This window comes from Delphinapterus leucas, chromosome 2, assembly GCF_059928025.1.
Source record: "Delphinapterus leucas isolate spDelLeu-1000000601 "Yukka" chromosome 2, BTC_Dleu_Yukka2, whole genome shotgun sequence".
Taxonomy (NCBI): domain Eukaryota; kingdom Metazoa; phylum Chordata; class Mammalia; order Artiodactyla; family Monodontidae; genus Delphinapterus; species Delphinapterus leucas.
In genome coordinates, this window is record NC_143130.1 from 138,897,141 (window position 1) to 138,924,411 (window position 27,271).

At 35.4% G+C, this 27,271-nt stretch overlaps 1 protein-coding gene across 2 annotated transcripts; it reads left to right on the forward strand.

The window, feature by feature from the left end:
• Nucleotides 1-843: 843 nt before the first annotated feature.
• Nucleotides 844-26,386, forward strand: ACTR10 (actin related protein 10). Of its 2 annotated transcripts, XM_022570475.2 has the most exons (13): nucleotides 845-1,006; nucleotides 3,142-3,214; nucleotides 5,117-5,199; nucleotides 6,449-6,557; nucleotides 8,193-8,300; nucleotides 10,520-10,587; nucleotides 10,859-10,938; nucleotides 15,153-15,188; nucleotides 18,715-18,794; nucleotides 18,874-18,947; nucleotides 21,502-21,583; nucleotides 23,030-23,231; nucleotides 24,540-26,380. In XM_022570475.2, the coding sequence occupies exons 1-13, from the start codon at nucleotides 930-932 to the stop codon at nucleotides 24,719-24,721; spliced, it is 1,254 nt and encodes a 417-aa protein (XP_022426183.1). In that variant the 5' UTR covers nucleotides 845-929; the 3' UTR covers nucleotides 24,722-26,380. The 2 variants fall into 2 exon arrangements, with proteins under 2 accessions (XP_022426184.1, XP_022426183.1); XM_022570476.2 differs by lacking the exons at nucleotides 5,117-5,199; nucleotides 6,449-6,557 and having other exon boundaries at nucleotides 844-1,006; nucleotides 24,540-26,386.
• Nucleotides 26,387-27,271: the final 885 nt, after the last annotated feature.

Genomic DNA, 27,271 nt, shown 5'->3' on the forward strand with positions numbered 1-27,271 from the left:
GTCATTCCCCTTTCTACAGTCATAGAGACAAGGCAGCAACCTACGCCACTGACTCCAGTTTTCACGGGCAATTTCAGCAGAAAGAAAACAGACCTAAACTAACTTTTCTCAGGTTACACAGTTCCTCAGTTTTAGAGTAAACAGGAACCCGATTCAATGTTCCTTCCATTAAACCACCTTGATTGTTCCTCCACAGATTTGTAGATGCTACTGCTTTCTTCTAGATTAAAATTAACTTTCAGCAGAATGACCACCAAATAAAAATTTGTCTGTACGTGTTCTTTTCTAAGGCATCAGTAGTACAGGCTTTGAAATCAGAAAGTCTTGGGGTCCAATCCTGGCTTGGCGGTGGGGCACTGGGAACATTACTTCGGTTCAAACACGTAAGGAGGTAACACCTACTTCCGATATTTCTTGCGAAGAATAAATGATAGGCAAAACACCTGGCACAGCAAATTTTGTCCCAAGACTGCAGGAATCAAAGCTTTTGGGGTTGTGACTTCTCTCAACGTCCTCTGCAATGGAGAGGTTCAGCGATCTAACCACAGAAGCTCTCGAAAGGACCCCAGCCCCTGCGCCACTTGAGGGCGTGTCCGGAGGGAAGGACCCAGGGGTTGGCTCCGCCCCAACTCGGGGCACCCGGCGCGCCTGATCGCCTCGGTCCTCTGCATCCCCCGCATCCAGATCAGCAGCTGCCTGCACCCGTACCTTCCTAGTCCCCGGGACGCGGGCTCCTGCGAGGGTTCAAAGCCCGACGCGGAATGAGGCACAGCCAGGGACAGCCCGGGCCCCGTGCGCCGCGGCCACGCGAGGCCCCCGCCGTCGCCACCACCTGCGCGCCGTCGCCCCGGCCCCGCCCCCCGAGAGCCGAGAGCTGTCGGCAGCCGAGGTCTGGCAGCGCCCGTCTCCTTACCGGCTTGTTTACTACCATGCCGCTGTACGAGGGCCTGGGGAGCGGCGGAGAGAAAACGGCGGTCGTGATAGACCTGGGAGAGGCTTTTACCAAGTGAGTGGCCGCGGCGCCAGCTGCCGTCGTCCCGAGGGGAGGGCGGGTAGCCGAGCCCCAGGCCCAGCCCGGGTCCTCGTCGCAGGCTCCAGAGGCGGCTTGTTCCGTCTCCACTTCTTCCCCCAGGACCCGCAAATGACGGCCCTTGTTATTTACACCGTGGGCGATGCAAATCCCGGGAATCCGGTGGAGTGGTCAGGTTCTGACTCCTAGAGAGGCCCAGGAGGCTTCAGGAAAGTTGCCTTCGTTGTCGCCCCGGTCGTCACCCCAAACTGAACGGACTCTTTGGGGTCATCTATGCAGGGGATGACAGCGATGACCTAGGCCCCGCTTATCTGGCTTTATCTGCTTAGGGAGGTGGCAACCGAACTGTAATGCTTGATGACAACCTCCGTTATTAACCATTTATTGAAAAGAGATGCTATTGGTGTTGGAAATTCAAATATGTTTAAGACAGGGCTACTGCTTCCCAAGAGTAGGAAGTCGAATTAGGAACGCTGAATGCATGAAAAACTCAACCCTATAGATAATTCTCTAGAGAGTCTTCGTTGCTCCCACCCACCAACTCTTAGATTGGGAAATTTAACATTTTAAAAGGCAACTTGTAAACACTAGAGTAGTGGTTTTCAACCTTTTGGATGGCATAGATCCCTTTGACGACCGAAAGAAAGCCACAAATACACAAACCTTAAAATATTTGCACACAATTTCAGGGGTTGGTGGACCATGGCAGTGGTCCTTGGACTCCGGATTGAGAGCCCTTGTACCGCTCTCAAGAAAAAGGAACGTGACAGCCAGAATTGCATCTTCTATCTGAAATGGAAACATTTGAAAAAATTTTGTATATCTCTGAACAGTGCCTGACATGTAGTATGTATTTAATAACTATTTGTTGAACAAGTGGTCAAAAGAGCCTATTTAAGAATTGGAGGGAATTCCCTGGCGCTCCAGTGGTTATGACTGGGCATTTTCACTGCCGAGGGCCAGGTTCAATCCCTGGTTGGGGAACTAAGATCCCACAAGACGCCCAGTGCTGCCAAAGAAAGAAAAAAAAAAAACAGGAAGATTGGACTTCAGGTGCTCCAGAATTGGATTAAACATAGTCCTTGGTTCATGTTATTCTCTTACTGTTCTAAGCAAGATGCTCCCATAATTATATATTTTTATTTATTTTTAAAGGTTTATTTAAATACCATAGTAAGTACCTTGAGGCTGACACCCAAAGATAATTATTTTAGGTATGCTGCGGAAATGAGAAATGGGACTACTATATAGGAGGACGGTTATTGACAGAGACAACAGGAGGGTGATAAGATGAGTTTGTGCATCCTGGGGAATTTGAGGAGCACTGGTACAAGTCAGGTAAACATGGGGATGTGACTAAAAGAAGATGGAGAGAGCTATTTGGGAATAGGAGGAGAGCAGTACTGAAAACCAGACAGGACAAGGAAAGATAATATTAAGACTAAACTTACATGGCAATCCTTTTTAACAACATTTTTAGCAAAGTTTTGTTTTACGTGAAACAGAAATGGAAATACTTAAATACTCTAGAAAGGAGAATAGTTTTTTAAAAGGGATGAAATATTTTATGCAATTTAAAAAATGGTAGCAGTGAAGACTAACAATATGGGCAGAATCTTATTTTATGAATTCATGATGTGTGAACAGTGTGATTATAATTATGTCACATATGCATAGTTTAAAAACTAGACCGAAGGAAATGCATCAATATGGAAGCTGATATTAGAATGATGGAATTATGAGTAACATGAATTATAGACATGAAGTCAGATAGTGGAGTACAGATTCAGGACTGTAGAGATGTGTTACCTAAAATTCAAGTAAAATTAAAAACAGAAAAAAAAGTAAATGCGACCCTAAAATAATACACTGGTTTATTTCACTGTCACTAATTTGAAACAATTTTATTTTTTACCTTTAATACATAATTATGAATAGATGGTATTAACTTTTCCTTAGTTTTTTTGTCCCTTTGAATACATCTGAGATGTTTCTAGTTGTTTTTGTGACCACTGCTTTGAAAAAAATACAGAAAAACTTGTTTCTGTGACAAATATATAAAAAGAATGTTATAATAAGTTGAATTGTTTCAATTTTCTGTTTATTTGTAGATGTGGATTTGCTGGAGAAACTGGTCCAAGATGCATAATTCCTAGTGTGATAAAAAAAGCTGGCATGCCTAAGGTATTCTTTTTTTATGACAAATTAGCAAAATAAATGCTGTACTGTAAAATATTTTTAAATGTGACTTTAAATAAGATTGATTAGAACAGTGCTAAATGTATAGCTTAGACTGTATTCCAAGAAAACTTTTTTGATTCTTTATTTAGGTTTAATTTTGCATACCATAAAATTCATCTATTTTAAGTGTGCGATTCAGTGATTTTTAGTAAATATATCAAGTTGTGCAGCCATCACCACAGTTCAGTTTTAGAACACTTTTGTCATTCCAGTAACATCACTAATGCCTACTTATAGTTAATCCCTATTCCCACCCCGAGCCCACCACGGATGTTCTTTGTCTTATAGATTTTTCTCTTTCTATTTAATTTATATAAATGAAATTATATAACATTAAGAGAAAGTTTTTGAGCTCAATAAAATGATTGCCTGAGCCTTGTAATGTAATTATAGAATCATTTTATTCTTACTCTGTTCAGAATATGAGCCAGGTCCTCATTCCTTTATCTGTAATTCAAAAGACCTGTGAAAAACACATTTTTTAAAAGCAAGTCTTGCCAAAGTTAATTTTGTAGAGTAGGAATTGTAGAACAATAGAAAGAATAATTTTACATGCCATAAAATTTGCCTGTAAAATCAAATACAGATTTTTCTACCATAACTTAATATTTGCATTCCTGAAAAACCTCTTCTTGATAGCAAACAAAAACAGGTTTTGGGGAAAAGTCTGTTGGGGTAGATTATTTAAAACCCATGAAACTTTGTAATCCGAGCATTAGAAAAACAAAATACCTCAGGAAAAAGTTGGAATAGCTTTGAGTTGCGATTGAGTGTGGCTGGAAGCTCTCTTGGGGATATTTAAAATAAAATGAAATAATTGAAACTGTTGGTTGGTGGGTGCTGAGACAATGCAGATATAAAAATGAGCTCTGTGCCTCTCTGGCTATTGTTAAGGTGGGACCAGGAAGAAATGCAGCCCAATAAAGAGTCTTGAAGGGGTCCACTCTGTTACGGGAGCCCCTGGTACACGGGATCATTTAAACTTTTTAAAAATAGATCTGAAAGAATGCTGATTTGTGTGACCACTGAGTTGATGACTTTCTTTACCTTGATGAAGGTTATAACTCTGCTGTCATCATTTCAGCTCCTCTTGCCTAATATGAACTGTACAACCTTCACATCATATAGACATTATTCCCTTATTTAACAAATATGAGCATATTTGTTTTCATAAAAGCACATATTGGAGCAGGATACAGTAAATGGAGCCCTTGTGATGTGTTAGTGTTGACTTAGCACCCATGGTTTGGTAGTGTTTACTTTAGTGCTAATGGTGCATGTTTTCATTTTTGCCACACATATTTATGAGCTGTTTACTTTGTTCCTGGCACTGTATCAGTTGAAGGAGGATATATCATAAGCAAGCCAGAAGTAGTTCTTGCCCCATGGAGTTTGTAGTCTAATGGGAAGGTAGACATTTTACAAGTAATTAAGTGGGGTGATACTACAAAAGGAAAAGTGTCAATGCTTTGGGAGTAAATAACAGGGACTGAACCAAGTCTGGAGTATTTGAGGAAGCCTTTGATGCTTTTTAATTGATGCTGCTTTTTATCGGTGATGCCAAAATAATGTCAGATGGAAGAAAAATGTGATGAGTACAGCTCTTTACTTACTGTGGACACAGATTTTTATTCCATAAACCAAAACATTTTGTCATCTTGGACATGCCAGTTCTTAAACATTTCTAATTTAAGTGATTAATCTATATTTGATGTTTGTATCTATTCTCAATACAAATTGCTTTTGACTTATTACCAGAAAATCCATTAGAAAAATAAATAAGCATGTTTTAGTTTGAGATTATTTTATTATTATAAATTAATAAATCATTTTAATTTTTTATAGCCTATCAAAGTTGTACAATATAATATCAATACAGAAGAATTATATTCCTACCTAAAGGAATTCATCCACATACTGTATTTCAGGTAAAATGCAATTGTGTTTCCCCCACCCCCCAGCTTTTCCTAGTGCCCATCCTACTGATATTTGGTTGTATTATTTCTAATGCAAAAAAAGGTTAATTTCCATTGCCATTTTAACTTTCTTATTTTCAGTCTTTTCAAAAATATATTTGAAGACTAGGAAACTAGCAAGCATAAGGAAATATTGAAAATAAGTCAAATGTCCATTAATAAAGGGGATTGGATAATTTAATTATTGTACATCCATATAGTGAAACACTATATTGTCATTTAAAAAGTTCTGTATCTATATGTACTGATACAGAAAGATGTCTTAGATATTCTGATAATTGAAAGCATGTTGCAGAACAACATCTATGGAATGAATATTTTTGTTAAAATATATGCGTATACATACACAATAATGAAAATCTATAAACTGCTGTAAGTGAAAGTTTCTGGGTAGTAGAGGTATATGGTATTTTTGTATTTTCCAAGTTATAAGCTTCTATAATATTTGGAGTCTTGTGAGCATATACTACTTTTGTAGCTTAAAAAAAGAAAATATCTTTTTAATGGCTCAACTCAGTATTCATAATAGGCTATAGTTTTTGTTTTCTGAGATAAATGAGTTAATAGATGTAAATTTCCTGACACAGTACATGGCACGCAGTAAGAGTTCAAAAATGTTATCTTTCTGTGGCATATATATTGATATATACCATGGAATACTACTGAGCCATAAAAAAACCCGGAAATTTTGCCATTTGCAGCAACATGGATGGATTTGGAGGGCATTATGCTAAGTGAAACAAGTCAGACAGAGACAGACAAACACTATATGATATCACTTGTTTGTGGAATCTAAAAAATACTACAAACTAGTGAATATAACAAAGAAGAAGCAGACTCACAGATATAGAGAGCAAACTAAGGGCTACCAGGGGCAACATAGGGGTGAGGGAGTGGGAGGCACAAACTACTGGGTGTACGATAGGCTCGGGGCTGTATTGTACAACACAGGGATAGAGCCAATATTTTGTAATAACTGTGAATGGAAAATAACCTTTCAAAACTGAATAAAAAATTTAAAAACACTTAAAAATTTTAAAAATGAAAACATCTTTCACGGATAATAAAATGAAGATGTCTTTTTGTTGTAAAGCTTCTTAAGTGAAGGTGGTACGATTTCTCTAATCTTAACAAATTGCATTATGTACCAAAATAAATACAAACTTTTATTTACTTTTAAAACAAAGCTATCACTTTTCAGGCATCTATTGGTGAATCCCAGAGACCGCAGAGTTGTGGTTATTGAGTCGGTATTATGTCCTTCCCACTTCAGAGAGACACTCACTCGTGTTCTTTTCAAGTATTTTGAGGTACCTGTTTTTTATGTTGTTTTTAGTAGGTACTCAAAGCTTAAACTAAAAGGTCCTCATTTTATTTCCTTCATTGGAAAGAGGAATTGGATGACAAAATAAACTGAATCCTTTACAAATTGACCATTTATTTTCTTTCTTTGTGTGGTTATTTCATGCGTAATAAGCATTTCATCTAATACTTAGATAATTGAAGGTTTCTTTTTATTGCTGTTTCCCTTGTTTGTTTATTTTAGTACAGGTTTTAAGTTTTGGGACTTTTTTCTGAAATTGAAAGTTATATTCTGTGCTGTGAAGTTGATGTTTTTCTTCCAGGTCTTTTCTAGTTTTCATTGTTTAGTTATGCTGACTGTTCTAAGTTCTCCAATTCTTTCATTTTAGGCTTTAAATTCCCCTTAAATGGAGTATTCAAATAATGTCTCCCATAGAGTAAGTGGGCAGTGCCAGGAGTGACTCTTATATCTTGATGTTAGTAATATTACTTGTAGCTTTCATTTTATAGGAGTCAAGATTATTTTAAAGACCAAAATTATGACTTAAATGAATACATTTCATAGTAGGCCAGAATCTTTATTATTTAACTTTTTAAAAAAATCTCTGCCTTAGGAATTTAGAGTTTTTCAGCAATTTAGAAGAATGTATAAAATGTGTATAGTATATAAGAAATTAAGCACATGTAAATGTAATTTTCATACATTCTACTGAACACAAAATATATCAAAAATCACAATGTATTTATGAGATAAGGGCAGTTAATATTTCTAAGTTATAATTTAGTAAGACAGGCACAGAGAAACAGGTTACATACCCTCCTGTACTTACTGATGTCACTAATTCAGGAATTTGGTTTGCAATAGGGAGAACACAAAACACAGCAGGAAGTCACTTTAGCTCTTATCTGAATAAAATAGATGATTTTCTGTATTTTTACTTGAACTTAGCATTTTAGTTATATTTATGTTAGTATGCTTATCTGGTATATAACCAGAATACCTGCTGTACTTAGATAAAGGAAATATAGCCATTATTTTGTTTGCCACTTGGTTATTATGGACTTCCATATTTTGATTGAATATTTACCTGATATTTGGGATGTCACCAGATCTGGCAAATTTTTACTGAAAAATGTCACTTAGAGCTAAGGATTTTTGTAGTTCTTTAATTTTAACTGCTATATTATAATATTTTTAGAATATAGTTCATATTGTGAACTTTGTGAATGAGGACAATCAAGAATTCTTCTTCTCTATTTCTGTTTTGATGATAAAGGCATCTCTTTATTTTTTAAATTTAGCATCTTCCTTTGAATGTATGTTTCTGGACCTCTTCTTTTATCCTTTTCAGTTTTCCCTCCAAAAGAGAGAGAACTGAATTAATAAAAATGCTTCATAATTGTCATTTCAGAATGAAAAGACTTAGAGAACTTAAAGAGTGTTTCTATTTGTTACAGTGTATTTTGTTTATTGTGTAAATTCAAATAAATCAACTAATTCTTAATTTAGTGCCATAAAATGGTTGAGTAGGTATCATAATTATGAATTTTTTCAAATATATTTGAAATGTAAAGGAAACACCTTCAACTACTGACATTCATTCTGGTTTTGTTGTTGTTGTTTTGGATTTGTTGTTTTCTAGGTTCCATCTGTCTTGCTTGCTCCAAGTCATCTAATGGCTCTTCTTACACTTGGGATAAACTCTGCCATGGTCCTGGATTGTGGATATAGGGAAAGCCTGGTGTTACCTGTATCTTTTTTGTAAACCAGCTAATTTTGCAGTTTTTACTCTACTTTAGAATAATTAGGCTTATTACAAATTGTTTTTATTGCATCAAGCCATTTTGGGTTATCATGTACAAATATGACATATGTGGAAAAAATTCACAGGATTGTGAGACTTAAATTTACTTTTTGTAGAAATTGTCATTATGACTTGGTCCCAGTATAAACTCCAGAGATCAGACCTATTACGTTCAGTTTTTAAGAGGAATATCAGCTAATTAGGATGTGTCAAAGAAGATGGGTAGGATAGTCAAGTTCTAAGAAAAGATCATATGAAGAATAACTGGAAACAGAAATGAAAAAGTTAGGGACTTCCCTGGCAGTCCAGTGGTTGAGACTTTGCCTTCCAGTGCAGAGGGTGCAGGTTCGATCCCTGATTGGGGAGCTAAGATCTGACATGCCTCATGGCCAAAAAGCCAAAATATAAAACAGAAGCAATATTGTAACATATTCAATAAAGACTTTAAAAATGGTCCACGTCAAAAAAAGAAAAAAAGGCAGATGTAGATTAGTGGTTACCAGGGGTTAGAGGGAGTGTAGAATAGGGGAATGAAAAATAAATAAATAAAAATAAAAAAATTTTAAAAATTAAATGAGAAAGTTAAATCAAAAGTTAAAACTTAAATGGCAACGTGAAATCTGCTTTCAAATAGCTGAAGGGCTCAGTGTGGAAAAGTAAATAGATTTTTTTTTCAATCTATTTCCTGAGGCTATGATGGGGGCAGTATGACAGCTAAGCTTCTTTCTAGTTGTATGATTTTGGTCAAGTAGCTTAATCTCTTTTGGGCTTAGTCTCCTCATCTGTAAAATGGGAATTATAATAATTCCGCCTCATAGGGGCATTGTGTATCTTGAGTGAGATAATGTATGTAAAATATTTAGCATAAGACCTAGCACGTAAATTGCACAGTAAGTGCTGTAGTTTTTATATCATTTGCCATTAGGAAGAACTCCCTAGTAATTTAAGCTGTTCCACAATAAAATTACTGACTATAAACTGGTCCATTCCCCATCATTAGAAGAATTTAAGTAGAGTGTAGGTAAACATCTCTTAGAAATGTTACAGTAGACATTTGCTACATTTGAAAAGGAGTTTGAAGTACATAAATGCAAGACTCTTGCAATTTTGAGACCTATGTGTGTATTTATTAGAAGAAGTACTCATGGGAAGGAAATCAAGAATCATTAGCTCCTAAAGAACTAAATTAGGCAATAGCATTTTTAAATATAAAGTATTTTGTGTGTTAGTCCCTGCGACAAAAGTATTATTCTCTTCATTATATGATTGAAAGTTGAGATGGTAGTTGACCCAAGTTAATAGAAGTGTATAGCCAAGATATAAACCCATGTTTGTCTCCAAAGCCAGTGCTCTTAACAATATACTTTTTTCCTTTTCATAAATAATGTACTTATGAAACATCAGCAAAAACAATATATAAAATAAAGTAGCAAACCCACAGTACAGTATTGTCCACTGTCCTCTCAGCTCTGATAGAAATACAGTGTGAGACATACGTAATTTAAAATTTTTCTAAGAGCTACAAATTTTAAAAGTTCAGGGGCTTCCCTGGTGGCGCAGTGGTTGAGAGTCCGCCTGCCGATGCAGGGGACACGGGTTCGTGCCCCGGTTCAGGAAGATCCCCCATGCCACGGAGCGGCTGGGCCCGTGAGCCATGGCCGCTGAGCCTGTGCGTCCGGAGCCTGTGCTCTGCAACGGGAGAGGCCATTAGTAGTGTATTTTATCTAGCCCAATGTATTTAAAATGCTATCATTTCAGTATATAGTCAACATAATAAATTATAATGAGATATTTTACAGGTTTTTTTTTTATTACTAAGTTTTCTGTGTTTGCCATGGAGGTTATTCTTACAGCACATCTCAGTTCGGACCAGCCACATTTCAGGTGCTCAATAGCCACATGTGGTCAGTGGCTGCATTGTTGGACACCCAAGCTCTAATGAATGAATTCTGTGTGTGTGTGTGTGTATATGTGTGTATGTATATGTTTAACTGTTTTCTTTGGAGAAGGAAAAAGACTCTTTGATTTTTCTGTAACTCTTTTTAAAAAAAGAAATAAGAATTTGCCAGCCAAGCTGATTTAGAACAATAATGCAGAGGTGAAGAAAATACTGAGGGAAACACATTTTACTTCCTAAAATAGTAATACCCTTGACTACCTTATAGATATATGAAGGAATCCCAGTACTAAATTGTTGGGGAGCACTCCCCCTAGGAGGAAAAGCTCTTCACAAGTAAGTTTCTTGGCATTTAGCACATTTGCTTCACCTGTGCCAAAAAAACCATGCAAATTTTTTTACAGTGATTAATAGAGGACTTGTAGTATGGACATTCAATGTTATTTATTCCATTGTTTACTAGCCTTGAGTATATTCATCTTTTAAGGATAAAACCACTTTTATTTAAAGCATCATGATCTGTTATGAAGTAAAAGTATTAAATAAGAAAAGGATATCAGTTGCATTATTGTAATTCCAGTAACTTTTTTTTTTTTTTAATCTTCAGGGAATTGGAAACTCAACTATTGGAACAATGTACTGTTGACACAGGTGCTGCTAAAGAACAGAGCCTTCCCTCTGTGATGGGTAAAATCATTATAAACTTTGAGTAGTTTACATTCCCTTTTCGTTCAGCTCATTTCCCCGCCCCCCCCATTGCATAGCTATTCTCTTTTTCTCACATCACTCTGATGACATGGCTCCAATTATAAGGTCATCACTGAGCTGTTAATCACCAAATCCAGTAGTTGAATTTTATTCATTCTTTCCAGAACTTTTGACATTATGGATTATCATATACTCTTTTTTTAAAAATTTTATTGAAGTATAGTTGAATTACAATGTTGTTAATTTCTGCTGCATAGCAAAGTGACTCAGTTATACATATATATACTTTTTTCATATTCTTTTCCATTATGGTTTATCACCGGATATTGAATGTAGTTCCCTGTGCTATACAGTAGGACCTTGTCGTTTATCCATCCTATATATAATAGTTTGCATCTGGATTATCATATACTCTTTTTTTTTTTTTTTTTGATACGCGGGCCTCTCACTGTTGTGGCCTCTCCCGTTGCGGAGCGCAGACTCAGCAGCCATGGCTCACGGGCCCAGCCACTCCATGGCATGTGGGATCTTCCTGGACCGGGGCACGAACCTGTGTCCCCTGCGTCGGCAGGCAGACTCTCAACCACTGCGCCACCAGGGAAGCCCTGTCATATACTCTTGTTATTATCTCTTCCCTTGGCTTTCAGGACTTTTCTTCCTTTATGGTTTTCTCTTATTTCTCCAAGTATTCCTTCTTAATTTCCTCTGCTCTTTATCTGCTGATATTCTTCTAGGGGTTTATTTTTTGTTCCTTTTTTTCCTCCTACTGTCTTTTTAAAAGTGATCTCATGTGTTCCCGTAACTTCAGCTACATCAATATGCTGTTGGTTCTTAAGTGTATCACTGGGCCCAACCCTTCTTCTAAACTTCATATTCATATTTCCAATTGATTATTAGATATAAACTAGGCATCCCTCTCGGCACCTCAAACTTAAGACTTCCAGAAGTAAATACATTATCTCTTTCCCTAAATTCATTTTAACAAATCATGGTTAGATAAAGATAATATCTTACTGAGCTCCCATTTTAGATAACTGGGAGTTTATCAGTCCTTTCAATTCTCCCTCAGAAATCTCTTTTTCATCTCTTTTTTTTCTGTCCTCCACAATACAGAACATCTGAAAACAAAGACGTCAACTAGGCCCTCATTGCTTCTTGCTTGGATTATTACAGGAGCCTGCTTTTTGGACCCATGTAGTCTGTTTCACACTGTTAGCAGGAATAACTTTCACAGAATTAATCTGATTACATTTCTCTTTTGCTTGAGAATTTTTGCTGGCCTCCACAAGTTAAAATCCAAATTATCTGTTTGATATGCATGTTTCTTCACAATCCAGCTTTATTCTACCTCTTAGCTTTAACTACTAAACTCAACCCTTTGCACCGTATTTCAGCTACAGTAAATTTCATACATCTTCCTGGCACCATTGTTCTTCGACAACCCTGTGCCTTCATTTATACTATTTCTTTACCTGGGATGTTTTTCTTTACCTATTTGGGTTTTTGATCCCTCTACATGACTCAACTGAAAGATCATCTTAATTGTGAAACCTTCCTCATTTTCCCTAAGCAGAATAAATTGCTCCCTTCTCTGTTACACCCTCAGCAGTATTTATTATAGTACATATAACAGCCTCATTTACCTGATAACTGTTTCCCTCAGTAGACTTTGAGAATCCCTGTCTTATTTATTTTTCAAGTGCCTGGGCACTGAATAAATGTTGGAAAGAGAAAGGTGGGTTGTTAGGACATTTATCCTTGCATATATTGTTTTCCTGTTGTTCTTTAGGTAGTTAAGATAATAGCACATTCTTCATTCTGTAGATCAGATTATTATTTTTCTATTCCAGATAAACTTTGTTACCTTTTTAGTATATCATGATGACAGTTAGTTAATAAAAGATATCCAAAGGTAGTAAGTTTAGTGTAGCATCCCAAGTTTGTTTTCTTTTTTTTTTTTTTTTTTTTGTGGCCACGCCACGGCATGCGGGATCTTAGTTCTCCGACCAGGGATCAAACCCATGCCCCCTGCAATGGAAGTGCGGAGTCTTAACCACTAGACCGCCAGGAAAGTCTCGCAGATGTTTTTAATAAAGCTCTTCACTAAAACTATGATATTTCCTTAAAATTCTAAACTGTATGTTCTTGGATACCCCTTTCTTTAACCAACTGTCTTGGACTGTGATTCTAATCTTTCCCTCTCATATGCCCCAAAAACCTTGAGTCTGTAATCCTAATAATTGAGGAATTAAATCATATCACTGTTTGCTGAAGGATCCACTTAGGAGGATCAGAAATGCAAATGTATTTTAAATATCTCTTGTCAAGGTCCTTAGCAAAGATTAGATATAAGTCTTACATATACTGGGATATCCTTAAGTGAACTTTGAATGAGCCTCTTTCATTTAGTATTTAGAACCTAGTTCAAAAAAGAATGAATATACTACCTTAAAACTTACAAAGACTAACCTAAGTACATTGATTTGAAAAGTGTACAGTTGAAAAGTAAATTATATATAAAATATTGTACTTCTTATTCTCCTAAATTAGCTGAAATTTAAATATGATTTTTCAAAGCCAGAGCCAGTGAATGCCTCTTATTTCTACTCCTCATTTGCAAAGTTTAAATGGCTGTGATTATTCCCTAAGATTGAAAAGTCCCTTCCCAAAGCACCATCTACGCCCAGCTAAAATAAGCCCTTTATTTTGAAGCCTGCCTTCCATGTTGCCTAAAGAAACCTGTTTTTCATATTACCAAATGTCTCTGGCACATGTTGGAATTTATTTGAATATTCCTAGAGAGACTTTAGCACATGTGAAAAGTTATGGTTTTTAGCACTTATTCTTAAATTTGCAGGTTCTTATAATCTAGTTACATTTCTCTTATCTATTCATAACCAGGTTTAAATCTTTTTGGAAATCTTTATCCCCCTGTGAGATAAATTTTAACATTTAACAATAGGAGTCTTCAAACTTTTTGATCACACACTGACTGCATAGTAAAAAAATTTTGAGCATGTACCTGCAATACATATTTATGTCTATATTTATTTATAAACTATATGTGTATCATTATTACTATATTACAAAACACAAAGGTAAGAATTTGGAAAGGACAATATAATAAAGGTAAAATAATAATTCTCAAGTCATACTTACTAATGGTAAATTTTTTTTGCTCCTCAGAAAAGCAATGTGATTAAATATTGTTTATTATTTTTAAAAGGTTATGGCTTAACATTTTGAAAGTATGGTTTTAATTTTATCTTAATTCTTAGTTTCAGTAGCTGTCATAACGTAAAGATGTAGCTAACAAGATATGTAGCTCCAGGTGGAAGAAGTGCCTGATTACCCTTATTAAATCATGATTCCTTTTGTAGCTATAAATTTCTGTCTTCATTGATATAAATAATTTGTTCTTACAGATCAATCAGAATATTTTTACATACTTAACAATGAGTTAAAAATTCTGAGTTTAGAAGATTCTAAACTTAGAAAACTTTGTTTCTGAGTCTGACTTGGAAACCTAGATTCATTGGCAACAAAATCACATAACAGTGGTAACATATGCAAATATTATCTTCTAAAGTCATCCTGTATTATATAGTTTCTTTGAATAGCTACTTTCTCACTCATTTTTTAAAATGTCACGTTTACCTTGAAAAAAATTAAAAGTCTGTGTGTGATCCTTTTTACAAATATGTATTAGGTTAGCATGTCACTGACAGTCATTTATTATCACAGAAAAGGTAAGCAAACTTGAAACTTCACTTTTTGTAAAAGAAAAGTAAATAGCTCATGTTTAAGCCCTACCATTTCTTCTAAGTACTTTAACACAGATAACCAGCAAATCTTTTTATGGTAGAAAATATTTTCTTGGTCAGTTCCTATCTACTGCCAATTATTCTATGATATTTTTAAGGTCTTATTTTTATCAAATTTATGAGTATTAGTGACTTTCTTCATAAACTTGTGCACATCTGGCTTCAACTTCTGTGCTTTGGCTCGGCTTCGAATGCTGAAGTTTCTTCCCTAAAAGCAAAGTTGATTTTTTTATTTGGCTTTTAAAAAATTATGGTACTTTTTAATTTTTTTTTAGGTTGCTGAAATGGAAAATGGAAATGTGAATGCAATTTTACAGACTGTTTCTGCTTGTAAAGTTCTGTAGTTCTAAATAAAAATTTCTGTTTTAGGTTCAATTCCAGAAGGTATCTTGGAGGACATCAAAGGTAAACTAAGTTCCCATTTTTGTCCCCTTCATCATTAAGTATTCATTTGGAGGGCAAGTGTTTCTAAGTATTTACACAGATATAAAATATATTAAATTCATAATGTAATATCCTAAAAATATTTAACATTTAGGCTATAGAATAACGTAAATAAAATATTGGTTTTTCTTCAGATTTATGGAAGCTTTTGGTATTACTTTTTTTTTTTGGCCACACCATGCGGCTTGCAAGATCTTAGTTCCCTGACCAGGAATTGAACCCAGGCCTTCGGCAGTGAAAGTATGGAGTCCTAACCACTCGACCACCAGAGAATTCCCTTTTGGCATTACTTTTGATGTATTATTATTTTATTTATTTATTTATTTTTTTTTTTTTTTTTGCGGTACGCGGACCTCTCACTGTTGTGGCCTCTCCCGTTGCGGAGCACACGCTCTGGACGCGCAGGCTCAGCGGCCATGGCTCACGGGCCCAGCCGCTTCGCGGCATGTGGGATCCTCCTGGACCGGGGCACGAACCCTTGTCCCCTGCATTGGCAGGCGGACTCTCAACCACTGTGCCACCAGGGAAGCCTGATGTATTATTGAAGAAACTTCTCAATGATAGAGTATAGAGAGTTACTAGGGAATTAGTAGTTTTCACAGTATGAATTAACAGTTACATTACTTATGAAAGCCACTGATTTAATGTTGTTTAGCATTTTTTTAAACTCTAGTATTTTAAAGGTCATTTTTATAAGGTCAGTCATTTTACTGACTTCAGAAATTCTACAGTTGGGTAAAGTATATTAGATTCACTTTAATAAGATATGTTACTTCTCCTTTGCTAGAGTGTATTTTTATGATAATATTTAAATTGAGTTTTCTGGTATTTTGATTCACTAAAAGGAAAAGCAGTTAAACTATAATGTAATGTTCTTCATTACTGAAAGTGTCATGTAAAATTAATACTCTAGAATATTTAATAGAGAATTAGACAATAATGGATTTTAGAGTTAAATGGGACCTGGAGATAATCTGGTACAATTGGGTCCCTGAAATATTAAGTGATTTGTTCAGTGTCACACAATAGGTAGGGTTAGACCTAGGGCTGCAAAATGGATCTTGTTCTTCATTATATTGCTTACTTATGTTGTATAATTACCTAAAATCTCTTCAGTTATTATAAAATTTCAGTCATTTGTACATGCTTATTGCAAAAGCTCAAATAATACAGAAATATCTCAAGTGAAATAGTTTCCCTTTCGTTCTTCCAGTCCTATCCCCCATGATGTAACAGTTGATAATTCCTTGGAATGTTTCTTTCCATATAGCTTCCATCTTGTGAAAAGATGTTCAACTTTCCCATTACCCAGGGAAACATCAGATTGGCAAAAATTTGAAAGATAGACATTTAGTATTTGTGACATTATGGGAAAATTAATATATTGCTATTAGTAAGAATTGAAAATTAAACTCTTTGGAAAGCATTCTGACATATATATAAAAATTGAAAAGTGTGCATCCTATCTAAGAGGGTATGTTGAATGAAATTTCGTGACTTCATAATAAGGAATATCATATAGCTTTTATTTATTTGTTTTTTAAAATATTTAATTTTTGGCTGCGTCGGGTCTTAGTAGCGGCACACAGGATCTTTTGTTGCGGCGCGTGGGTTCTCTCTAGTTGTGGTGCACAGGCTTAGTTGCCCCTGCATTGCAAGGTGGATTCTTAACCACTGGACCACCAGGGAAGTCCCACCATATAGCTTTTTAAAAGGAGGAGCTAGATGTATTGATTTGGAAGGATATCCATAATGTATTAAGGGAAAAAGCATGTTGCTGAATAATATGTACAGTAGGAACCCGTTTCTATTAAAAACAAATATGCAATACGTACACATACTCTTGCCCGCTCATTTATATTAGTTACTTATGTAGTACCTACATTTTTTTCAATTATTTTAAAATCCTTAAGTGTAATTTATCTGTTCTTAGATTTTTAATTCAGTGAATTTGGTTTCCTTAAAGAAGAACACCTTCATATGCCAAGTATGTAAGATGTTGAAGTCTAAGTATTTACCTTGCTTAGTTATGAGGACTTAAAGTATAAAATATGTAAGTAACTTGAGCACGTAGCTTACTGTCTAGCATATTGTAAACTCTTTTTTTTTAAATTGAAGTATAGTTGATTTACAGTGTCTCAGGGTACAGCAAACTGATTCAGCTTTATATATTCTTTTCTTTTTTTTTTTTTTTTTGGCTGTGCCATGCAATCTATGGGATCTTAGTTCCCCGACCAGGGATCAAACACATGCATTGGGAGCACAGAGTCTTAACCACTGGACTGCCAGGGAAGTCCCCAGTTATATATATTCTTTTTCAGAATCTTTTCCATTATAGGTTATTACAAGATTTTATTGAATATAGTTTCCTGCGCTATACAGTTCTTGGCATATTGTAGATTCTTAACAAATATATTTTGAATTAGTAAATGAAAAGAATTTTGTATAATATATAAGTTTATGTCAGCATGTTTTGCAAGTCATTAACCAAATCATTAGATTTCTTGCTCTCAACATCAATTTTTAAAAATTAATTAATATATTTATTTGGTCTTCATTGCTGCACATGGGCTGTCTCTATTTGCGGCGAGCAGGGGCTACTCTTTGTTGCAGTGCGCTGGCTTCTCATTGCAGTGCCTTCTCTTGTTGTGGAGCACGGGCTCTAGGTACACGGGCTTCAGTAGTTGTGGCACGCGGACTCTAGAGTGCAGGCTCAGTAGTTGTGGTGCACGGGCTTAGTTGCTCCGTGGCATGTGGGATCTTCCCGGACCAGGGCTGGAACCCATGTCCCCTGCAATGGCAGGCGGATTCTTAACCACTGAGCCACCAGGGAAGTCCCTCAACATCAATTTTGTCTCTACTTGAAAAAATTTTTTAGTCCTTACCTATTTCTGAAAATAATTTGCACCCGCTTATTATAAAAGGTACTTTGCAACAGAAATAATCTTTAAAAGAATAAATGTTCATAGTTAAAGAAAAGATATAGTGTGCAAGAGGGAGAAAATTATCATGCCAGAAAACCCTAAACTAAGGAGTGTTACTGTAACTAAGACCAAAATTTAGCTTTGTGTTCTGAACCAACATTTTTAAAAAAGAATAGGATAGATAAGTAAGATTAGATATAAATCAATCTGGTTCAAAGAGATATGCTGTTCAATTAGAATGGCTACATTTTCATGATGCTAAAATTTATTTTTATTATGGTACTCTTTATACAAGGAATATCAAAGAACATAAGTTTCCTCAAATATGGTTTTGTTTTTTTTTAATGTGGCTTTGTGGAAGACGAACATGGAACATGTCTTACGATTCCTCAGTGAATGAAAAGTTTTTTATGTGTGTATAAATTGTCATAAGCTAACTAAAGACGGAGATAGTTTATCAAATCGGAAGGAACAGATGATTAACATGTCCACTTGAATAGAATTGTTTTAACTGGGACCTTGATTCAATCACAAACCATAACAATGTCTCCTTTTCTTTTAAGTGCGCACTTGCTTTGTTAGTGATCTGAAGCGTGGACTAAAAATCCAAGCAGCAAAATTTAATATTGATGGGAATACTGAGGTAAGCTAAAAATAAATGTATATTCTTTTTTTCAGAGGTTGTAATTTGTATGCTTATGCTTATGATACTTATATTTCAGCGTCCCTCACCACCCCCAAATGTTGACTACCCATTAGATGGAGAGAAGATTTTACATGTCCTTGGATCAATCAGGTTAGACCTTAATTTTTATGAGCAAAATAATGAACTAAAATAAATTTTTGGCCTTAATATTTGTATAAGCCTTTAGTATTGTTGATTTAATAATTATGTGTTTTTCATTAAGCCTCATCATTCGTGTTTATTTTTATTATTCGACTTTTTAATGTTTTAAAACTTAAAAAAAATTTTTTTTCTGTTCTTCAAAGTAATTCAGAATCAACCATTCTTTGAGATGGAGAATAAAGTATGATACTTTAAAACAGGATTCATCAAACTTTTTCTGTAAAGGACCAAATGGTAAATACCTTAGGATTGGTGGGCCATATGGTCTCTGTTGCAGCTACTCAGCTGTACAGTTGGAGTGCAGAATCAGCCATAGGCAATGTGTAAATGAGTGAGCATGACTTGTGTTCCAATAAAACTTTATTTGCAAAAACAGACAGTGGGCTGGATTTGGCTTGCAGGCCATAGTTTGCTGACTCCTGCTTTAAAACATTGTCTTGTTAGAAAGAATGCATTCTTCCAAATATACTAAATCTTTAGGACCAGTTAGTAATTCACCTTTTTATTATTCATTATTCGGTCTGATGATGCAATATAAGTTGTCAAGGACTTACATGATTATATTGGTAACAGTGTAATTTTTGTTTATACCCAAGCTGTATAAAATTTGTATTATAAAAGTTTCATCTGTAAAATATTAGATCAGAAGATGCACAGAAAAGAATTATATACATATAGAAGATCCTGTTAGATTTTGAGATAATTAACATAGAGGTTGAGATACTAGAAGGATGAACATAAATATACAGATGTTAAAGGTAGTAGGTTGGGGAAACAAAAAAGTAAGAATGTAACACTTTTTGGTAGTAAGTTTTATCATTTTACCTTTTATTTAAGTTATATTCACTAATTTACTATGTAAAAATTTCTCCTGATTGTTTAGTGGAGCCCAGAATAAGAGAAGAAAATAAGTGTTTATTTTCTACCGTAATATTTCATTGCTTAAGTGATAATTGTTAAATTATGTCATTTCAATATCAAATTAACTGACAAAGATTTGGAAAAAGAAAACTGATGCTTTGTGAGTATTTAGCTCAACTGGTAGAAGCAAAAGTACGCAGGCATAGAGGCAAGTGGCTAACTAACTATGAGTGAGTGAGTGTTCAGCATACTGTAGACCTCAGTATACTGTACTAACAAAATCGACAGGAAGTAGGTTGAATATCAGGAAGAGAATTTTATGTTTTGAAAAAGATTCAAAAATCTTTAAAGTAGTATGCATAGTATGGTCCCAGTTTTATTTTAAAAGATGTTGTATGTATATGTATATGTATATGTATAGCTTTATATTGCATTGGTTAGGGTTCAGTTTGTTTACCAGTTCTACAAACCTGAAAATAGTGGCTTCAACAAGATAGAATTTGTCTGTCATTTAAAAGAAGTTCAGAGGTAGATAGTCCAAGGATGGTATGATAACTGCTACCAGTGACCCAAGCTTCCTTCCACCTATCATCTTTGAGGTGTAGCCCTTGTCCTTGGGGTCCAGGGTAGTTGGTGAAGTTAGCTACTCTATCCGTGTTTCAAGCATGCAATCCTAGGAAGGAAAAGAGAAAAATGCTTCCTCTCCTTTTAAAGTGGACTTTCTGGCAGTCCCACATACTACTTTTGCCTCCATCTCATTGTCCGGTACTTAGCTATATCTAGCTGCAAGGAAGGCTGATAAATACAGTGTTTCAACTGGGGAGGGGCATTGTATCCAGCTTATAGGAGTTTTATCTTTTTTTATTTTCAAATAATTACAGATTCACAGGAAGTTGCTAAGATAATATAGAGAGGTCCCATGTACTCTTCACCCAGTTTCTCCCAATGGATACATCTTGTGTAACTATAGTACAATATCAAAACCAGTAAATTGGCATTGGTGCAATGTGTATATATTGTTCTGTGTAATTGTATCGCATGTAGATTTCCATAATCAGCACCACCACGATCAAGATATAGAACTATTCCATCACAACAGAGATCTTCCTTGTGCTACCAAAAATAACCCTAATAGTTCTATATCTTTTAATTTGAAAATGAACAGGCACATGAATATTTTATTAGGCAACTAGCCATCTTTGCCATGTATTGTTTTTAAAAACAAAGAAATACTTTGGGCTGGGTGGGGGAGGGTCTTGTTTGGTTTTAACTTTGTTGTATCACTACTGATCTGCTTGTTGAATTCTACCAACTATTACAGAATTTCGCTCCTTTTCTGTTATTAGGTTTAAGGTGGACAAAATATTTGTAAATCTATACATAATAATAATAGTTATAGTTAGTACTTAGGGAGTACCTCCTATGTGCCAGGCACTGTTCTGTTAACTCATTGAATCTCTATCACAACACCTGTGAGGCAAGTGCTATTATTTTTCTCATTTACAAATGCAAACACCTTGTGTTTTAACCATTACTCTACATTAATATAGTACTGGTACCTAAAAATATGTCAGTAGAACTAATGGTATGTACTATGTCATATTATGTGATGCCAACAAAACACTGTTTTTAATCTCATTAGAGATTCGGTTGTGGAAATCCTTTTTGAGCAAGATAATGAAGAGAAATCAGTTGCCACTTTAATATTGGATTCCCTTATGCAGGTACTTTTATTTTGTAAAAGGTTTCAATTTATGAATACAGCCCTTTACAGAGAAATTTTAAAACTCATATTGTCTGTATTTTTAATTTTAGCCATTAGTTACATTTTTTAGCTTTTATGTGAAGTTTTATAGTTAATGAGTTTTACTTTGGCACTTATATATGGTACCCACAACATTTCAAACCCGGGATAATACGTTCTATAGGCACATCATGCATTTTTTCCATGACAACAATAACAGATTTTTATTTTGTACCTAGTATGGCTTGTAGTTTCTTCAAATGTAGGTTTGTGTAGTATTAAGTTTTTCATTCCACAAGGTATATGTCTCTTTTGTTTAATGACTGTGGGACCATAGAACTCCTATAAAATACTATCACTTTGGGAGATATTGTCTACCTCTATGGCTCTACTTGAGGACTTTATGAAAAACATAACGTCATTGAAGGACTGTAACATTCCTGATGCTTAGAGAGAACTGATGTGGAAACAATTTTTCTAAGAATGTTATCTTCCCACTCGATAACAGGCTCTGGATATAGTGGATATAGTACCTTAGAAAAATCAGGTTTCCACATGTTTTCCTTACTAAAAAAGAAATGAAAAGTTATTTCTTCTCATGTTCTTTGCTCAGCTCAGTCATTCTACCCTGAAAATGAGAATACTCCCATATTACTACTATATTCCCTGTGGAATTTAAAATCTACACTATTAGCTTTTTAAATCTTTAAGGATTTATATAAGTACATGATAATATTATCATGGGGTTTATTTGCCACTTGAAAAACTCTTGTTAATGAAACCTTGCTGTAGCCCTTTTTGAGGGGTGGGATGAACTAGGAGATTGGGATTGACATATATACACTAATATTATAGAAAAGATAACTAATAAGAACCTGCTGTATAGCACAGGGAACTCCACTTAGCTGTACAGCAGAAACTAACGCAACATTGTACAACAATTATACCCCAATTAAAAAAACAAAAAGATAAAAGGGCTTCCCTGGTGGTGCAGTGGTTAAGAATCCTCCTGCCAGTGCAGGGCATACGGGTTCAAGCCCTGGTCCGGGAAGATCCCACATGCCATGGAGCAACGAAGCCCATGCGTCACAACTACTGAGCCTGCGTGCCACAACTACTGAAGCCCACACGCCTAGAGCCCGTGCTCCACAGCAAGAGAAGCCACTGCAATGAGAAGACCACACACTGCAATGAAGAGTAGCCCCCGCTCGCCACAACTAGAGAAGGCTCGCACACAGCAGCGAGGACCCAATGCAGCCAAAGACAGATAGATAGGTAGATAAATAGATTAATTAATTAAAGAAAAGAAACCTTTCTGTGGCCCTTTTTTGTAATACAAATGATCACCTAATAATCTGTATATTTTCTTAAATTCAATCAAGCATTATTTATAGTTAATTCTTTTTTTCTTTCTCTTTAATAACAGTGCCCAATAGACACTAGGAAGCAACTAGCAGAGAACTTGGTAGTCATAGGTGGCACGTCTATGTTGCCAGGATTCCTCCACAGACTACTTGCAGAAATAAGGTATTTGGTAGAAAAACCAAAATATAAAAAAACACTTGGCACCAAGACATTCCGAATTCATACTCCACCTGCGAAGGCTAATTGTGTAGCCTGGTTGGGAGGTAAGAACTGCTTTTTTTTCTTTTTTGTTTTTGTCTTTGTTTTTGTTTTGTCCATACCACGTGTCTTGCGGGATCTTAGTTCCCCGACCAGGGATTGAATCCAGGCACCCCAGCAGTGGAAGTGTGGAGTCCTAACCACTGGACCGCCAGGGAATTCCCAAGAATTTCACTTTTAAAAATAATGATTTTATAGTAATTGGTTCCTGAATGACATTACTAATGGTTATATTAGAACAGATGATTCATTGTTCGAAATTGTGTACTTAGTAAACTAATAGAACTATTAAATAATTTTCTTTGAACATTTACTTTTCCTTAAATTATTAGTTTTCAGAATTATATACTTATTTCTCTTATCATTTGCACTTCTATTTTTTTTAGTGAACTCTGTCCAATTAAAGTCATCCCGCATAATGATAGTGATAGCTGTGCATTTATTTTAATTATGCTACCATTGCTTAAAACACTTGTTTTAATTCCTTACAAAGCTAATTTGTGAGCCATATATGAAAACTGATCTCTTTATTTTATAATTACACTATATTTTGTGACTGAGTTTATTGAATGTCTTAGGGAATGATAGTTTTATTAGTTTTATTGAAATATGGAAATAGCCTAATAAAGAGACTACTTTGAAGAGAGAACAGTCATAGATGTGTATATTTGTGTAAGTTCTGATATGTGTCTTATGATGCAGTTACAGCTCATAGGTATCAGGATCATTTAGAGAAAAAAAAAACAAGTTTTGAGATTTTAAATTGATACGTATTATATTTCTTATAAAGTAGAATTTGGTCAAAATGTAATTTTGATCTAGGAAGAATGGATTTGGTCACTAAGTTATTTTTTTGAAACTGCCTTGTGGGTCTTTATAAGGTCTTCAGCATAGATTCTTAGGATACTATGGTTGGCTTATTGAGTTTTGCACTGCTGTTTTTTTACTGACATATAATCTTAGAGTGTGGCAAAGAAAACTAAGATTATTATTTCTTGTGTTTACACAGAGTTGAAAATACTTCCCACCTTACTCTACCTCACTCTACCTGCATTTAAACACAGTAATATTTATCATTTTCACTATAATCTAGTTTAGAACATTTAAGTTAGTTTCAACACAGGAGTTATGGCTTAGCCTGTTTTTCAAAATATAGGATATAGAACTTAACTGGAATTAATTTGAAGACTGTGAATATGCATTACTGAATTTTACCTATTCTCTCTTGTCATATAATGAAGTGGATGTATGTGTACATAAAATTTTCCAGTAAAAGTTTTCATATCAGCTATAAAAATATGTTTACCACACAGGAGCTATTTTTGGAGCACTGCAAGACATACTTGGGAGCCGTTCAGTCTCAAAGGAATATTATAACCAGACAGGCCGTATACCTGATTGGTGTTCTCTTAATAACCCACCTTTGGAAATGATGTTTGATGTCGGGAAGGCTCAACCACCTCTGATGAAGAGAGCATTTTCCACTGAGAAATGAAAGTTTGATTAAAATTCAGCTTTGCTTCTTTTCAAATATCTCATCAGTTACAAGCAAACTGTACAAAGTATATAGGATGGTGTTAGAAACGACTTTAGTAGAAGTGCAAGCGTTTCTGTAATTATACTTCACATTAGTATTTAATCATTTTGCCTTTGGTGTAATGGTAGAATGGTAGCTGATGCTTATTGAAATTAGTTGTATTTATATCAATAAAATAATAGTAAAGCAGTTAATTTTGGAAGTTTGTTACATAGTTCATTTTTCAAAAAGAATAAAAACATTGTCCCTCCACAATTCACATAATCTGTCCTGGGCACTGGAGGCTTCATTAATTTCATTGTGTTCAACAATTATTTTATTTAAAGAATAATGTTACCATTTCCAGTTATTTTAAATATTAACATGGGTCTGTGTCTTAAAATCCTTTTGTTTTGATGTTTGTGTCCATGTTATAATTATGTTACTTTTGGGCTGAGAATGTTGGGTAGCACAGTTAAGCATTTGGTAAGGAAAATGGGGAAATGTTCACTTTTTAACTTTACAGTTTATTTTATGAATTGCTAAGAAAAAAGATATTTCATTTTTATGCGGTGATACTCATTTTATGCATTTTTATGAAACTGCTTTATAAACATGTATTCATAATGTCTTTAATCTTCTCTTTTGTGCTTTTTATCTTCTAAGGCAGGGGTTCTTTGAAATATGTACTCAGTCATTATTTAATTTTTATTTTTGTTTGTTTTTCTTCCTTTGTTTTTAATGAACTGCCTCTTACTAGAATTTTGCTGGTTTCATTCTTTCTAAGTACCTATGAAGATGGGAAATATATGCATATGTATGCTCATAGTCCTGAAGACCGATTATGAATTTATACATTTTCTAGACTATATATCCCAAGTCCATTTTTACTCATAGTTCAATCATTTTGATTGTCCTTTTTCTGGATCCTTCCTACTTTTGCTATATGATTTATGTATGAAGATACCAACACCAAGTCACACTTGAAAGAGCTGGTTCCTGGCATTAAGAACAGGAAAGGATTGGGGCTTCCCTGGTGGCGCAGTGGTTGAGACTCCGCCTGCCAATGCAGGGGACACGGGTTCGAGCCCTGGTCTGGGAAGATCCCACATGCTGCAGAACAACTAAGCCTGTGCGCCACAACTACTGAGTCTGCTCTCTAGAACCCGCGAGCCACAACTACTGAGCCTGCGCGCCGCAACTACTGAAACCTGCGTCCCTAGAGCCTGTGCTCCGCAACAAGAGAAGCCACTGCAGTGAGAAGCCCAGGCACCGCAATGAAGAGTAGCCCCCGCTCGCCACGACTAGAGAGAGCCTGCGCGCAGCAACGAAGACCCAACGCAGCCAAAAATAAAATAAATATATTAAAAAAAAAGGAATAGGAAAGGATTCATTTGTGTGTGTGTGCGTGTGTGTGTGTGTGTGTGTGTATTACTTTTAAAAATACTACTAGATCTACTTTGTCACCATGTAATCCTACTTTAGTAGCCCCAAACTAAGATTCATTCATTATTTATTGACTCTCTACTGTGTACCTAGTATAGTTTTAGATTCTATAACTGCTGCAATAGGAAGACATGGACCTTTGCCCTTAGAGGGTTACAGGTTAGTAGAAGTGGATGTGTACACAGGTGACGATAAAAAAACAGTGTGGTGTGTGCCATAAAGGGATCAATTGCTTATTGCTGATGTGTAGTTAGTTCTGACCAGGGAGCCAAGGAATCCTTCATAGAGGAGGCTTTTGACCTTGTTCCTGAAGGATGAGGAGAATTTCAATAACTGGGGGTTACTCCAGGCTATGTGAACTGAATTCTCGACACAAAATAAAGCATTGCATTGAGATGAAGCATTGCAAATTATAATTTAGGATTAAATCACAAAGAACTTGAAAGCCATATTAAACCAGTGAATAAAACTAGGAAAATTCAGTTTTACCATCCAGTTTCCCAATATATTCATTCCTAAAGTGAGACCCCTCTGCCCTCTGGGACTTACTGCTTTCCACAGCACCCTTTCCCCCAAGGTAGTGATCTCTCTCATAAGCACATTATCTGTAACTGAGGCACTTACAATTTCACCTTGTATTTGTTTCTATACAGGTTTTATCTTCGTTTCTGGAATATAAGTTCCATAAGAACAAAGCTCCATTTCTTAACTTTGAAACCAGCCAGTGGGATGGCCAGGAATAGGTGTCAGTCTTAAGGATTCAGTATTTTATTAACATTATCTCTTGTAGTAAACATAAAATTGTCTTTTGTAGAATTCGGATTATTTATTAGAAGATTTTCATTATTGAATAATACAAAATATAAGCTGAAATATAGCTTTATAGAAAGCTATAAAGCGGCAGACACCCAGTGGCTGAGGTTAAGGAATGGAGCCCTCTTTTAAGGGTTGAGTTGTATGCCCCAGAGAGATATGTTGAAGTCCGAACTCCTAACACCTATGAATGTGGCCTTACTTGGAAATAAAAGTCTTTGCAGATGTAATCAAATTAAGATGGGGTTATTAGGGTGAGCCCTAATCAGG

Coding starts and splice junctions, on each gene's coding strand:
- ACTR10 (XM_022570475.2), top strand. CDS start 930: ATGCCGCTGTACGAGGGCCTGGGGAGCGGCGGAGAGAAAACGGCGGTC. Junction 5,200..6,448: donor ATCCACATACTGTATTTCAG/GTAAAATGCAAT, acceptor ATCACTTTTCAG/GCATCTATTGGTGAATCCCA. Junction 8,301..10,519: donor GGGAAAGCCTGGTGTTACCT/GTATCTTTTTTG, acceptor ACTACCTTATAG/ATATATGAAGGAATCCCAGT.